The sequence below is a fragment of the Aulonocara stuartgranti genome (genome assembly GCF_965226115.1).
Source record: "Aulonocara stuartgranti genome assembly, chromosome: 18".
Taxonomy (NCBI): domain Eukaryota; kingdom Metazoa; phylum Chordata; class Actinopteri; order Cichliformes; family Cichlidae; genus Aulonocara; species Aulonocara stuartgranti.
The window spans coordinates 11,236,184-11,252,126 of NC_138954.1; the positions used below are offsets into that span (position 1 = coordinate 11,236,184).

The window sequence follows — 15,943 nt, forward strand, 5'->3', positions numbered from 1 at the left end:
TGTTTGCTATAAACAAACAAACAAACAAACTGAACCAATCACATAACATCCTTGGCAGAGGTAGACATACTTACCCCCCTGCAGTTTTTAAAAGCATGCCTAAGGGATGCGAGTACCCCATTTAACAAACGCTGACTTAATCCATCGCTAATCCATGAAAATTTATAGTTGAGCTTTAAAGCTGCAGTAACTCCAACTGCTGCAGTTCCCATCAGCTCTACAAAGCTTCAAAAATGTGTTTTTATCTCATTTCTTACTGCTCAGACTTTCCAGTAACTTCAGTGTTTTGACTCACTCTCACTGGTCGTCTGCTGTCACAGCAGGCAGTTGCTGTACCTTTTTTCTTTTTGCGTTTCTGATAACTGTTCTCCATTAAATGCTGGCTGCTCACCAAGCAGATGATAGTCAGAAGCTAGCAGCTGAACACAATGCAGCTTTAAGCTTCAAAACAAACATTTCTCACAAGAGGTAGTGGGGAGCAAAATGGCGCTAAAAGTCGGGTTAATATTTGACCTCCCAGGCAAATGCAAACACTGCACTCAGTGAACGAGTGCTGCTCTGCAACATGATTGTCAGTTCACCTCAAATCCTGCTGTTGCTACTGCTAAATTTCTTATACCAACTCGTACACTATTCCTCCATCACTGCCATCCAATAACTACGACAGTCACACATTGTGGTCACATGTACCTCTGCAGCTTCATAGGTGATCGTTTTTGTCTCAGTGTGGATCACGGGCATGTCTTTGGTAGCCACTGCGGTAATGTCGGGACTCTGTTTGACAAATACACAAAACAGGGACAAATAAATGCCTGCAGGGGAAGACCAGCATTATGAAAAGCACCCTACCTGAGTCAGATGTTATGCCTGAAATCAAATGCTACAGGTGTTCACTGTTAACTGTGTGCTTCTGTTCTTAAAATAAGTAAATCACATTGACTAAAATAATGCTAATAAGCTAAGCCAAGGATGGTCACCGAGTGCCTCAGATCTCTAAAAGAGCATGCAGTCATGTGTTAGTCCCTCATCCAGTGCAGGGGAGGACACTGAAGAACGGGAATCACAAGTTTTCTATCAAGTGTGTGCACCACATCAATTAAAAGGTCAGCTGATCTGCACAGCAACAAACTGCGGAGTTAGGAGCTTGAGAAATAAATCCATGCGTTTGGCAGAGCTAGATCGATTACTAGTGGTGGGCCGTGATGCGGGGGGAGATGGTGAGTCTGTAATAATGAGGCTGAGGCGTCTGAAGCTTATGCAATGTTACCTCCAACCGAGGCACAGCAGAAGGCGAATTGGAAGCTGGTGTGTGTGACCTAAGGAGTTCAGATAGAGTCCCTTTGTGTGGGCTTGTCTGGCCTCGCACCTCAGTTTCTTTTTCCAGTGCTTTGCCCTCTACAATTTCTTCTGATGCCATCATATCTCCTCTCCCTTCTGACTCATTTTCTTCCATTTTTTGCAAATTCACTTCTTTATTGTCATACTTGTGAGGTACTCCCTTCTTTACAGCCAAGGGTTTAACCTCTGCTTCCTCCGTTTCATCTTCTGGGCTTTCCATCTTAACATGGTAATATTTCTCTTTTTCAAACGGCAAACGGTTTGACATCTCTGAAAGTTTCTTTGAGTCATCCTCTGTACACTCAGGGGCCACTGGAAAACATTCCACCACCTCCATACCATCTTCTGTCTTTACGGGGAATTCTTCTTTGAAAAATTGTACCTCATCAGAGAACTGAACCCTGTTCTTCACTTCTGTGTGCTTCTTCTCCCCTGCATGTTTAAAAGCTGCAAACTTCTTTTCTAAAGACTCCAAAAACCTCTTATTTTTTTCTTCATCGGGTTCCTCCTCTGTTAAAGGCAGCTCTCCTTGCTTTCCATAACCACTAATATAATCAGGAAGAGTAAATCTGAACCCATCATTGCCATTTTTTAACATCGGTGCCTCCACCTCTACATCTGTTAAGCTTAGCTCCCCAGCATTTTCATGGCTTGTGGCTCTGCTGTAGGGTGCGATTGCTCGGCCTGTACAGCCTCTGTGGTCTGGATATTTACCGATGGCCCTGCAGACTTGGCTGGGAGTGCCTCCGTCTCTATCACCGGTTTCTCCTCCTGACCAGCTGGTGCCTGTGAATGATAATTATATCATTAGATAATGTCAAAATTCAAACACACAGGGCAAATTCAAACCTGTAAAGGGAACAACTGTTAGTTATGAGCACGTGTACAACCAGTACAACAATTACATACAACCTGTGTTCCAATACTTATTTACTGTAAGGGCCAGAGAGCAGTGGTCACCTTTTGAGAGGAGGAAACACACTCCAACGTAGACTAATGGGACAGGAAGATGGATGGACACAAGAACAGAGAGAGAGAGGTGAAGAGGGAACAGTCAAAAGTCACAGTCTGGATTTAAAGAGCCAAAGGAGAGAGCATGGAAAAGGAAAAAAGGGACTGAAAAGTAAATAATGTAATGATTGTATGGAATACCATTATGTAACTTATTAAATGTGCTGACTTATGACAAATCCTAAATCCTTTAAACAAAAATCCGGTTTTAGAATCACTAAATCCACTAGGAGCAAATTTCCACTAATCTGCTTTTCAAAACTGCTCCATAAGAACAGTGAAATCTCTTCTCGGGTAGATCCATACAATTCCCCCCCCCCGACCTGTTTATGAGGCAGAGGGGATTTTGGAGGATGAAAGCTGCAGCAGTGGCACCGAGCCAGGGCTATGAAGTCACCGCTTTCAGGGAACTGATAACGGAACCGAAAGAAAGAAATGGTGTCGCTTAGCAGAGCTGTAGAAACAGACAGAGACCCAATTTCTTCCTTTATCAGCTGCGGGAGTTAGCTGCTACTGTAAGGCAAGCTGTTAGCTGTCAACAAAACTCAAAAACAAACCCAAAGCAGCTGCACTGAAAAAGAAGCAGCGGGCCCGACTGCAAAAGAAACCAGCGGTTTGGCAAGAATGCGTGTAAACGCTAGGTGTTAAGGGACTGTTAGCCATGCACGGGGCTTGAGTTATTAGACCGGTTTGGTCGCTGCTGGAGTGAAGGCAGTAAATGGGGCTAGGCAGCGGGTGGTGGTGGTGGAGATATGAGGGGAGGCAGCCAAAACTGAATAGTTACTTTTAGTTTTCATACAGTACCACAACTAAAGATGTAGTTGAAGATTCAGAAACTGTAATCTGAGTCAGGCTGGACTTTGACTGCTCAGACTGGACTTCTTTGAAAGTGAAGATTTCTGCTCTCTCCTGTAGTCCATCAGAAGTCTTCATATCTTTTACTTCCTTTGTTGACATACTGATGAACTCTGGAGTCTCCGTCTTCACCTCCTTAGAGATCCATGATGCCATAGCCTTCTTAGGCGAGTCAATGCCTTTAATCTGAGTCATGCTGTCTGTTTTTATCTCCACCTTCGGACTCAGCATCTTGGCGACTGTAGTTTGAGCTTCTGTAACAACTGAAGTGTCTGCTCTGGGGATTTCTTCCTCTTTAGAAGCCATCCGCATTACATGCTCATCAGCTTTAAACTCTCCAGGGACAGCACTTTTCTCTTTGCCCTCAGTGTCTGATTTATCCTCGGCGTCCTTCAGGATAATTAGCGTCCCTTTCTTGTCGCTGATGGCTTGGGACACTTCTTGTCTCATAGCTCCGGGGCTGACCTTCACCACCAACCTCTCTGACACGTCGTCCTGGGACTCAGGGGTTTTCTCCTCCACCTCCCTCAGGGTCCCGTCCATAAAGACGTCGTCGTCCATAGTGGTTGACAGACTAATCCCATGAGGCCCAGAGGAGGTGGGCCCATCAGCTGTCATACTATCCACCACATATTTCACCAGATAACCTGCTGCCTGGGGAGACACTTGGCTTATTGGACATGGATCGTTCAAGTTAGTAGACAGAGGACATGACAAAGCCAATACACAGCAGAAATAAAGAACGCACAAGGAGAAAACACACACACACACCTTTTGCTAAACAAACTTAACATAACATTTTACATATTTCAGTACATTTAAAGACTGGGCAGTCCTAAACACTGGCCATAGGTTTAATTTGAGATTTCTTCTGTTGTTTTTCTGTGATTTGCTAACCAACTTTTGTGGATGTGGTCAAGTCAATTTAAATTCTTACAACAGTTTAATGGTTTGTTCAACTACAATCAAATCTGGAAAAAACGTGCATTTGCACCACAACGGCGTCCTACTCTCAACGACCACAGGCAATTTGCAGCTCTTAGTAATCACACTTCAATTTCTCCAAGAGCTGCAAGTTCTAGTGTCCCTCTGCAGAGACAGAGGTACTGTCACTATAAGAACTAATGAGTCTTTAGCGGTTTCTAAACTTGAAAAGACAAAAAGGACGTTTTAAAAGCTTTCAAACAGCGGCCAAAGAAAGCTTAGAGAGTGTTGAGGGGGAAAAAAAAAAAGAAGCAGAAATTGACAGAAACACTGTTCTTTCAAAGAACCACAAGCTACAAGTAACTCCACATAGATAAAGGTAAAAACAAACAAACAAAAACAACAAGTCTCACACATGTTCAATATTAACTCAGTGGAAGCAGCTTACCTCAGTGATTTTAGGTTCCACCTCTTTTGTCTCATCTGCTGCTGGCTCATCTTCTTTAGTCTGCAGAGGGAACAAAACATAAATAGACATTTAAAGAAAGTCACATATATTCAAGAAAAATACAAGAACGGGCAGAACCAGTGGAACCGCATGTTCCATTGTGGCAACTCTGGATCCTAAAGCTCCTTCACCTTCTTGCCTTTTAGTCAGACACACTGGTTGTCAGTGACTCGTCTTCAGACTTTAATTAGTGCCGCTCATTTGTCCTGTGCAAGTCCATCAGATAATTTTACACATCACAAGTAAAGGAGAAACTCTGATAAAAATGCACATGTCACTGAGCACAACAATCACACCACTAATTAATGACTTCATCATCCATTACCGAGACAAATTAATATGATAATCAGTTACCGAAGACATGAGCTGATAAGAGGGAAAGAGAAACACACTCACTGAAATTAACTTTATTCAGCTCTGAATAACTTTACAGATAATTCTCCTCTGTCAAGGTGCCCATCGTCTCCTTTCATATGCACTAAAACCATTTGGGATGCAAAATGTGTGACCACACTTGCACCGTTTGAGAAAAAATAAAAATCTAGGCTCATTATGAATATTAAATTTACTGCTTTATGAGTCAATGTGCACTAAATCCTGAACTGACTACTTTTTTTTTTTTTAAAGCAAAAAAAACCAAAGGAAATCTCCTTGGTGATGTCATGCTCTACACACACATGCCATCATTCAGTCTGCTGTGGTGCTGCAGCTTACATCCAGCTCCAGCGGCTCTATCATTGGTGCCTCATCCGATCTAGGTGAGCGCAAAGGGGACGAGGAGAGTCTCTTCTCCCACTCTGTCAGACCGGGCGTGGCGATGCTTCCGTCGGTCTCCAGGAAGGAACGCTTCAATTCGCTGATGTTGGTTTGGTGCTTGACGACCTCCGCCGGAGGCTCTGTGTCCTAAAGTGGCCGATCAACCGTGATACAATGATGAGGGCAGGAGCAGCGCGGAGGGAACGACGGCCATGCTTCATGTACGCAATGGTAGCTTGCATTTCCAAAGAATTACCAAAAATACGCGGACAGCATAAAATGCAGCTCGGAAAAGATCTGCGACGTAAACTTCCGCAGACCTAAATCAGTTGCATTATTTGCTTCCTCGGCTCTTCATACTTATTGTTCACAGGCCTGTTTAGGACTTTGTCCAGGCTACCTGTGCAGCAGCTAGCACAAAACGCAAAACAAAAGCAAAAAAAGGTACACCCACATGGCAGCTGTTAAGAAAGTAGCAGCTTGTACTGAAATGCTAAAGAAGCATTTAAGACTAGCTTAATTTTCTGGGGCGGGGGGGACTGGTTTCATGCAGAGATTTACAGATTTAGTTTCATAGGTTTAGTTAAGAAGAACACTCCCAAATCTCATTCAAGGTTAATAATGACCTATTTCAACTTAGCCTGTTTTGTCATAAGAATGCATTTGGATGCTCACAGCAAGTCTAACTCCCCAAAATCTCAAATACTAGCAGCCACTCATCAGTTAGACACATCTGTTACCACTTCGATTACCAGTTAGGTTTCCTCTTACCAAAGTAACCTGCATGCACATTTCAGTCATGCATTTTTTTCTTACCAACCTCTAGCATCAGATTACTATGTCTGATAAAAACGTTTTCCCCTTTTACTCGTCTTATGAAACTATACTGCAAAGACAAGAAAGGGGGAGAGGAACTGTAAATAAGGGAATTAGATGCTTTATTAAAATCAAAATAGTTTTAGGAGAAACTGGGAGCCTCGGTTTGTACAGTATGACTGACAAATGAGGGTAAGCTTCAACGCACTGAAAAGTTACAGGTTATGAAGAACCTTGAAAACTGAAATCTGAGTCCTGGGTGTAGCAACAGCAGGAAATTAAACATAACCACGACTCCACAAAAAAGCAGCAGAAGTCTGCGCAGTGGATTTAAGCAAGAGTCTGATGTAAGGTATGATAGTGAGCAGCAGCAGCAGCAACAGCAACAGGCAAGCGAAGGCAGATGGATTGAACAAAATGACTGATGGCTGATTTGTGAGCGGCTCAGTGCATCTGATGTCGGTGTGATGCACTGAGCAGGGCTGCGAAGCAAGCCCGGTGTACCTGCGTCCGCATCTCAGAGTCCTCATCTGCTTCAGACTGGCAGCAAGTAAGGAGGAAAGCATAGAGACAGTGAGACAAGACAGTAATGCGCTATTAAAGAAGAGACGCAGATGGAAAAAAAGGTGAAGGGAAAGAGAAAGCGAGCAACAAGGACAAGCAAGCAGAGGTAAGAGAGGGAAGGAACGGGTAAAGATAATGAACAGAAACTGACAGTTAGCTAATCCCCGGCTCTGAACAACTACAGTCCACGACAAAATATGTAACAAGGAACTGCAGCCATGTCCACCTTTGGATCTTTCCACAGGTTTAAAAGGACTGACAGCAAGTTTTATCAGGCAGCTGATTTCATTTCAACTTTCCAAATCAAAAAGTGGAAGAAACTGAATAAACAGTGACTTTCTCTGCTCTATACTACACAGCTATTGAGCTTATTCTTAAATCAATGAACAAGTATTACCAACATCCACAAACCAAGTGGACGTTGACTTGTGTGATGAGTTTTTCTTTAAAAAGCTCTCTTTTCTGACTTTAAGTGTAACCACCAGTATTTAGCCATTAGCTTCTAGCAACAGCTATTTCTGATGCTGCCAGACTTCAGAAGCGATTAGATAGAAACATCCAAATTAGTTTGGGATGGTTATGTCTCCCCCTTTATGGCCAAAATGAGCGTATTACAGGAGCTTAAGCTAACAGAATCTGGCAATATTTTTCACTTCAGATGATGAAATCAGACAGACACAAGAAGCCTGTCTGAAATCCTCTTCGTTTAAAAAACGCTTTTGTTTTTAGGTATTACAAATTAAAGTCTATCATCAACAGACACTGCAACAGGTGCAGGGCTTAGCCAACAGTCAGTATTAATGGAGTCTGTAGAAAAGACTGATAAAGAGATAAAAGTGCAGATACTGTGACATGCATTTTAATACATAAAAAAGGGAAGGAACTAAAATGGCATAACAAGATCCAGAGCACGACATACACGACTTTTGCATTTTCGCAAAAAACGTTTCAGTGGTTACCAGACCTATAATTCACCGGCACTTCCTTGCTTTTCCTTTTTATTCTGTATTTCCTGCATGCCTTAATTATGATGGTTTTCTTTGTGTACAAACCTCTGTAGCGGTCATCTCTCCATCAAAGGCAAAATCAGTTTGTTCGCTGTCAGTCTGCATTCACAGACACACCCAAACGGGTCCAAGTCGAAAGCAAGAAAAACAAGAACAACCAAACTTGTGAACTTTTGACTATTTGCATTTATGCTCTACAGAAATTCTTCATAGCCACAATAATGGGGAAGATGGAAATGCATTGGCTGTTTGCACTGTCAGCTACAGATTATTAGACAATACTGCAGATACGTTCTGCAAAAGAACAACCACAAAACAAACAGTTAAAAAGCAAATGAAAAATAAGCAGAAGCAAAACAGACTCAGAGGAAGATGAAACCTTCGGTCAGTCACTTTGACATTTCAGGGTAACATTTGATATATATTTTTTAAATCAATAATACAAATTTGTGATTACGAGAGGCTACATCCTGGTTTATGTCAATCACTCCACGTGGATATGACATTTGCTGTGTAGTCACTGTACAAACACAAAACACTTGACAGTAAAAATTTGTTGCCGAACAGTAACCTGACTTTCAGGCCCTCCCCCTCCTCTCACGTCATGCATGCTGGGGTGATTAGGATGCATTTATCGGTCACCGTCTCTCTGCATCACAGCGTGTATTACACTACACTCATAATTGGTGACTGCAAAGAGTGCTGCTTGAGGGAAAGGTAGCACATCTTTGCACTCCACATGGCAAGCCTCTTCACCGAAACACTCGGTGCCCTTTTCAGCTGATGTTCTGTTTGAATGATTCATTTTAATTAGTGCTGCTCTTCTGGACGCAATGCAGAGAGACTGAGTGCAGATATATATGGATGTGTTCCCATGCAGCTGGTATGGATAACGGTTTAATCTATAAAAGCCCTGAATGTACATGATAACACTGAGATGGGTTAGCCACAAAAGCCGTGTTTTTCTTTGTGGGGTTTGGTGAAGGATTAGTGACTAAATGAAGACAGGTGACTTCTTCTGATACTCATAATCTGTAAACACAATGTGCTCATTCAGATAGTGAAATAGTCACATGATGAACTGTTTTTTTCTTCAGTGAGAGTTCATGGTAACGTGTCACTGAAGCAGCTCAGAAGCTCTTAATGTCCCTGACTATTTGTGTCTAACCCTCTCTTTAAACATACATCAAATATGAGATGGTGAGACTTGCAAGTTCATCTCCGTGTACTCGTGATGCTGATGAGGATGTAGTCTACAGGATGAATGTGACTGGGCAGAGATGAGGTTCTGAAAGTAGGAGACTGACAGACACTGGGACAGACAGTCTCCAGGTCGGCTCTGAACTGGTGAAACGGCAGAGGACACGGTAAGGGGTTAACCGATATCATGGACTGTCATTCTAAGCCAGGGGCGGGTACTGGAACATACAGGCGTCCGCAAAACACACCTCCTCTTCCTCTGAACTGTCATGGTCATGGTAACTCTGGGCTAGGGAGGCGGTCAGGGAGGCTGCCTTGGGCTCCAGGTAGCAGAGGCACAGCGCCAGCGGGAAGGAGAGGGTGAGGGCATAGGGCACAGAGAAGGAAGTGGAAAGCAGGAAGAAGAAGATGAAAAGGAAGCAGGGGATGAGTGAAGGTGACTTAATGGGGAGGAAGTTCTGCGCACACTCAGGAAGGAAGCGCATCTCTGACAGGTCAGGGAATGTGATGTAGCCATCCTCATCTAGGATGGACGACAGGTCGGGCAGGTGCAGGGAGAAGGAGAAGAGCGTGCCGCCCCGGCTCTTGCCCTGCTCCAGCCTCTGCTTGCGGGCTGACAAAAGCAGAGCCTGCTCCTCCAGCAGGGCGGCTTTATGGTCGGCGCGGGCTTGCCGGCGGCGGCACCCGGTACTGCTCTTGACTGGACTGACTGATGAAGCTCGCTTGCGGGCGTTCTCCCTGTGCCTGCGCCGTACTTTAGTTGATGAAATGGGGGATGAAGGGAGCGAGAGCTCAGAACGGAGGGGGTCAGATGTGAATGCATGAGGGGTGCACTGACGGAGGGAAATGACAATGAAGAGATGGCCGTGTGTGTGTAGGGGAAAGGAAGGGGGCGAATAAGCATGAGCACACACACGAGTATAGTGTGAGGGTCAAAGGAAAAACAAGAAAAGAAAAGCTAATTAGTAAAGCGCACAGAAAATGAGAAAAAGCATTTAGGCCTTGTCTACTGCAGAGGGTTAAGCTGATAGCAAGTGGGAAATTCTCATCAGCCAAGAAGAAGTCTATTAAGAAAGAAAGCAAAATTAAAATCTCAGAAAGGGCTTAAAACATAATAACTGCAGCTTCTAAGAAACAATCTTAGTCTTTCATGTGTAGCACCTCTCTGAATCAAACAGAAAACATCCAATGTCTCTGAAGTCCTTGAAGTCTAAATGTGGACAGCAACTTACCTTTGTGTCTTGTCTGAGCGGTGATGTGGCAGCAGGTTCTGGTGTCTCTGCTGTGTCCTTCTTAGCGTCCCCCTCCTCAGCCTTCTCTTCCTCTGCTTTTTTCTCAGTTGTTACAGTGGTGATAATGTCTCCCTTGGCAATGACTTTGGCTTCCCCGTCAGCAGCATTGTCCTTCATCAGGGTCTCGTGGTTCTCCATAATTGGAGCTGAAACACCAGAGGACAAAGATGGATGTGATGGCCAACTGCATGTCATTCACTGTGAAAAAGCTTTGATTTGCTCCTGGACATTGCTGCTATTATATCCTTTATGCATTTGTCACTGTGCTGCTAAACATGCACCAAAAATTTAACAGCTACGTTAACAGTCAGGTGAAAATATTTTTCTTCCACTTTCCCGAGGCATAGCAACTTTCTCTTGTACAGAAACACATCCAAGAATCTCTGTCTCTGAAAAACCAACACCTCACCTCCATCTAAGCTGCGGGACATGTTGTAGCGTTTGCTGGAGGTGCGTTCAAAGAACGGAGCAGGTCTGATGATCTGAGAACTGGCCCTGCGTGTCTGAGCCTGTGTTCTGCCGCTGTAGCGAAATTTGGAGCCGAGAGTCAGGAACTTCTTTGGGGGTGCCTCGGGGGATACGAGCCTGTCAGAAGTTACCAACACTCACATTATTCAAACCAAAAATAAAAACACAGATTTAAGCATAGTGCTCTGAAACGCTAACTGCTACTTTAGTGAACATTCCCCAGAGAGCCGTGGGGCTGAGCACGCTACTCAAAACCTCCCTTTTTTTTTTTGCTTAAATGAACAAACTTCGCATGTTTTCAAAACGGCAACAACTATTAAGAGTCTGGACGATGCTTCTCTCACGACATGAATTCGTGTATAATGATTAGCAGTAAATCTGTGCCGACAAAGCTGTACGATCACATGTCTGATTCACAAATTCATTTGGGAAACAATGTATTATGCATGGTATTGAGTGGAGAATAAGCTTGAGCTGCCGAGGTGCACATATTATTTATAATTAAAACTTCTCAATGCTGTGTTCTCATCACAGGTCTGTTGCTTTTTCTTACCTGAAGAAGGTGTGGTGTTCCACGCAGACTTTCCAGAGCCTTTTGGCAGCACGATGATTTGGAAGCTTGAAACCAATCGTGCTTTCAAACTGCTCGAACTGCAAGTGAGACAAAATGCTGTGGTATGAGTCACCATGGAGATCCCTTTGACAATCACAATTCATTACTTTTCCCCCTAATCATATTAATGTGTTTTTATAAGGTATTTGTCTTTAATTAAAAGGATAACTGCTTTGCATTCTAGCTTGATAATACCGTAATGAATTGTGTTCACTTAAATTAACATTTGAAAACAAAGAAGGAAATTCGCCCAACTTTCTTTTTCCCCAAAGCGTTGCTGAACTTAGCCAGTAATTGCTAGATGCCCAGAGGCAGCAGCAGTTATTGGCTCTTCTCTACTTCATGAGATTTCTGCAAGAACTGATGTCAACTATTCTAGGAATGTTTGGTTTCATTCTTCTTTCATACATGAAACAGTAACTGAACTGTTGATTTATTGTCAAATTACTGCATGAAGTCACTTTCATTATTACGGTTAGCTTTTGAAAGTACTAAATATAGTAAAGTTAAGCTTGATGGCGTTTGAGTCAAGTTTCCTCAGAGTATCAGTGGTACAGATGGTGTGTGTGTGTGTGTAACACCGATAAACGCTCTCCCCGGTTGCTCTAGACACTGAAATTAATTCCCTTTGCAGTAAAAGTACATGCACTTTGAAAAATCCAGCAACTAAGCACTGTCACATTTAGAAGGAAGCTGATGTTAAAGTATCGTTGTCGAGGAGCTACAACCTTGCTTGCTTCTAAATGTAACTGTTGTTAGTTGTTTGCTATTTTTAAGCTGTAAATGCAAACTACTAAAAATAAATAAAATAAGGTGACACTGTGAAGCAGAAACCATTGCTTCATTTGTTTTTGTGCAAATCAAAGTGACTACAAGTGCACTGAAGAAGCAACAACAAGACAGCCCACATAAAGGGAATGGTGATGGCTACAGACTTTTGCTGTCTGATGTGAGGAAATGGGGGCTATTAAGGGAGAGTTGGACTGAAGAGCTTCAACCCAGCTGCACAACAAGCATCTGCTGCTTTATGTGAGGAGAAACAGGATGAATGGTGCACGAGCACATCTCCTGGTATTTTGTCCATACTCTTGAGACACAGCAAACATTCTTGCAACAGCATGTACGGATGCGCCATCCTGGAGGAGCTGCACTACCTGTGCAACCTGACAGGGCTGCAGGTACCAGCAGGTCATGCTATCAGCAGTGACAAGGGCACAAGTGAAAACCAAAAGTAATCAGGAGAGACGACGGGAGGCGCAATGGTTTGCTGCCACCACCCGCAAAACAATTCTCTTTTTTGGTGCTTGTCTTGTTGTTGCCACTGTGCACCAAGGTAGAGGAAATGAATTCACACTGGTTAACATATCCTAACCAGACAGATTGACATCCCTGAAGTTTGACTGACTGTGTGCAATCTAGTGTCCCCTTTGAAAACCTTTGAAACAAACATGCTAAACAAGACAGCTTTAGTTTAAATGCAGATGCCTTACTTTGTTTAATACTTGCAAAAGCTAAGAGCAATAATTGGTAAAGCTGCATTCAATATTTAGAAGTGCAGCCATTCAAAAATAAATCAAAGTTAAAATCATCTGCCTCTAAATTACATATAGTGGTTCCATTATATTCTTAACCCTGGAGGTTGTTCAAAAACTCATCAGCTCTTAGAGATGTTTCATGAAGTCCAGAAGAAGTGCTACCCACTGCTGCCACAGGGTTTTTAGTAGCTACTGGCTGAATGCAGACGCCCAGCCAGGCAACTGAGAGCTAAGTTGTTGTTACTCAGTCTCTCTCTACTCCAGCTGAGTGGTCCATTGCTCTTCAGAATATTGCTTTAGTCTCCAAGCAAGAGGAAGTGCACACCAACATACCTCCATCCCACCATTCGACTTAGCAATCAAGTCAAATAAAGCGTATAATGGATGGCACGATCAGGCCCATGACTGCTTTTTTGCTGTCCTTGTGTTGTGGATTTTTAAAAGTGCTCTATAAATATGTATTTTTTTAGTTTAAGCATAGTGAAATCCCAGTGCTGTACTTTTGCCACAGATCTCAATGACACATTTTACAATCACCCAATTCCCTGCCCTAATTTTATATTCATATTTCCAACATAAATCAGCTACAGACTACAATGCACACATAGCAGAGATGGGGTATTATGAATGTAGTGGCAACAACACGTGTTAGAATTTAAATTACTGGTCTTTATAGCTGATACACAATTTCAAAAAGGTTTCTAGTTTATGTTTGCTGCTGCAAGAAAGTCATTTCCAGTATCTTCATAACGTATCTTTACCTCGCCGGGCCGGATTTTGATGTAGAAGTTGTTCCTTTTGTAGGAGATTTTGAGGATTTTGGGCCAGGCGAATCTGTTGATCCGCAACCTGTCTCTGTAGATGAGTAGGCCACTTGCACAAACTCCCAGCATAATCTCCACACCCTCCGAGTCCTGGAAACAACACAAACATCAACACACGACAAAGCAAAATATGGAAATACGTTATGTTTGAAATATTGTTTACAAGATGTTATTTAACACAAAGTCCTTGACAAGCTTTACAAAGAAGTTCACTGACCACGGCACCGTTTTCTTTTTCTTTTTTGTGGTCTCTAAAATATGAACTTCCATAGACTCTACAGGATATACGGGAGGCGTTTAGGTGACGGTGCACAGCAGGACAAAGTGGAGTTTAAGATAAGAGCCAGGTTTGTGATAATAACAGGGTTAAGCAGGCAGGTGGAGAGTAGATTCAGGCATATGGCACTCTAAACTCTTCTATGCAGGCTGTGTGGAGTTTGGATTAAGACTGAAGGGGTTCCAACTGGCAAAAGGAACAGTGAAGTTTCGGGAAATGGTGGATGAAGCACAAAAATGACGCTCTTCACTGCACAAAGCATGAGATGAGCAGGTAAAAATGAATGACGACGTTTTGAAAAGGCAGGCGCTGATCCAAAGCATGAACAACCAGCCTTAAGTGATTTGTGGGGTGCTTAAAATGACACCTTTGAAGGAAACCATGCACAAGTAGAGACCACATAGACACACACTCTCATTCGGGCAAAGCACATGGAAAGCAGCCTCTTACCTCTCCCTCAGCTGGAGCCAAGCATTCATAGAGATTCCCTACCAACTTTGCATTTAGTGAGAGAGGAGAGAAGACAAAAGAGGGATGCTGGTCTGATATGTACATCTTTTTCTCGTGTATCAAAACTGTGACTCACAGAAGCAACACTGAGCATTGATGTCTGCTCGTTTGATCAAGGCCGCTTCCGCATCTCTGTCATCTCCTCTATTCTGATCTAAATCTGTGAAGGCAATTTCCTCCCCATCATGTGCATCTAGACCCTTTTTTGACTTTCAAAGCACATTTGATAACAGATTCATATCAAGAAGACTGATGGCTGTAATTTTCTTTTATGACAACAGCGGCCCCGCTGTCCTACACCAGCTCTCTGTTTTTACCGCCCGTTTTCTAGTGACATATTTGATCCAATCTGGACAGTAGAATAAAACAGATGGGAAATTATCCAAGTCAAGCTGGGCTCCAGACCCCCTCCCACCTATCGCCCCTCTTAAACCCATCCCATCCCCAGAGAGGCAACAGTGACACAATGTCAGTCAGTCAGGGGAGCAGCGGTGGCATGTTAAATTGAGGCATTACTGTGGCAGCCATGATGTGTCTGAAGCAGCAGTGTTGTGGTAGCAAGCGTCAATACCGACTGCATGGGTGATGTGTTTGTATAAGACCTCACACAGAAAACGCCAAAAACAGTTTACGTCCACATTCTGAAAAACATGAATTGTTTTGAAACACCCACCACGTCTGACGAGGTGAAAGTCCTTCAGCTCCACCTCTTTGTTTATAGTAACAAATTAAATAACTAGTTTTTACATTTTGGTGTTTTTATCTTAGGCCTCTGTGATATCGTGGTAGCTAAGTCCATCTTTTACACAAAGACTATTCTAACCTCACATAAAGGTGAAGCCTCTCATTTGTGTAAATTAGCGATATATTCATGTACTGGTGGGAGAGAGACTTTTAGACTCTGTGCCAATGTTAACTTCATATTTAATGAGTAAATATGAGACTGAGCGATGGTTGTTTGCTTTCTTGCACATGTCGACTGTAAAGAGGGGAAAAAAGTTACTGTTTGGTTTGCATGTATAATGAAGCACGCTGTAAAAACTCACAGGTTAACCTTTAAAAAAAACAACTAAATCGATTTCCACATTTGACTTCACATTAACCAGTTAGGTTGAATTCTATAGACTGATATATCATTGTGTTGTAAGAAATATTAATAAATAAATACTTAAGATTTGTTGCGATTTGCTACCTTAGCGTGGTGGAGGTCCACACCGTACATGGATAGCTTCTTGGCATTTTCCAAGAAGTGCATCTCGGCATCAGCCGGTGACATCCCCCTGAATGCACACAACAGAGCACGTCAGACATAAACACGTAAGGCAAAGAGATTTAAACCTCTCTTTTTTTCTTAAAAGCAGACTTAAACCTTTCTGACCAATGTGACGAGAGAGAGAGAGAAAATCTCTACATGGATTATTAGCAGGATTATAGCTTGAAAGATT

General features: G+C 42.9%; 1 protein-coding gene across 1 annotated transcript in view; it reads right to left on the reverse strand.

Annotated features, from left to right (window-relative positions):
- Positions 1-15,943, reverse strand: part of LOC309693576 (band 4.1-like protein 3) — a 45,601-nt gene that overhangs the window by 7,583 nt on the left and 22,075 nt on the right. Inside the window, exons 8-22 of the mRNA XM_082512934.1 lie at positions 15,691-15,778; positions 13,649-13,801; positions 11,293-11,390; positions 10,681-10,856; positions 10,212-10,417; positions 9,228-9,812; positions 7,825-7,878; positions 6,713-6,748; positions 6,213-6,278; positions 5,351-5,539; positions 4,577-4,636; positions 3,154-3,858; positions 2,299-2,331; positions 2,053-2,124; positions 691-774 (exon numbers count right to left, since the gene is read on the reverse strand). Coding sequence (XP_082369060.1) covers positions 691-774; positions 2,053-2,124; positions 2,299-2,331; positions 3,154-3,858; positions 4,577-4,636; positions 5,351-5,539; positions 6,213-6,278; positions 6,713-6,748; positions 7,825-7,878; positions 9,228-9,812; positions 10,212-10,417; positions 10,681-10,856; positions 11,293-11,390; positions 13,649-13,801; positions 15,691-15,778 — 2,605 coding nt within the window. The remainder of the gene's footprint in view (positions 1-690; positions 775-2,052; positions 2,125-2,298; positions 2,332-3,153; positions 3,859-4,576; positions 4,637-5,350; positions 5,540-6,212; positions 6,279-6,712; positions 6,749-7,824; positions 7,879-9,227; positions 9,813-10,211; positions 10,418-10,680; positions 10,857-11,292; positions 11,391-13,648; positions 13,802-15,690; positions 15,779-15,943) is intronic.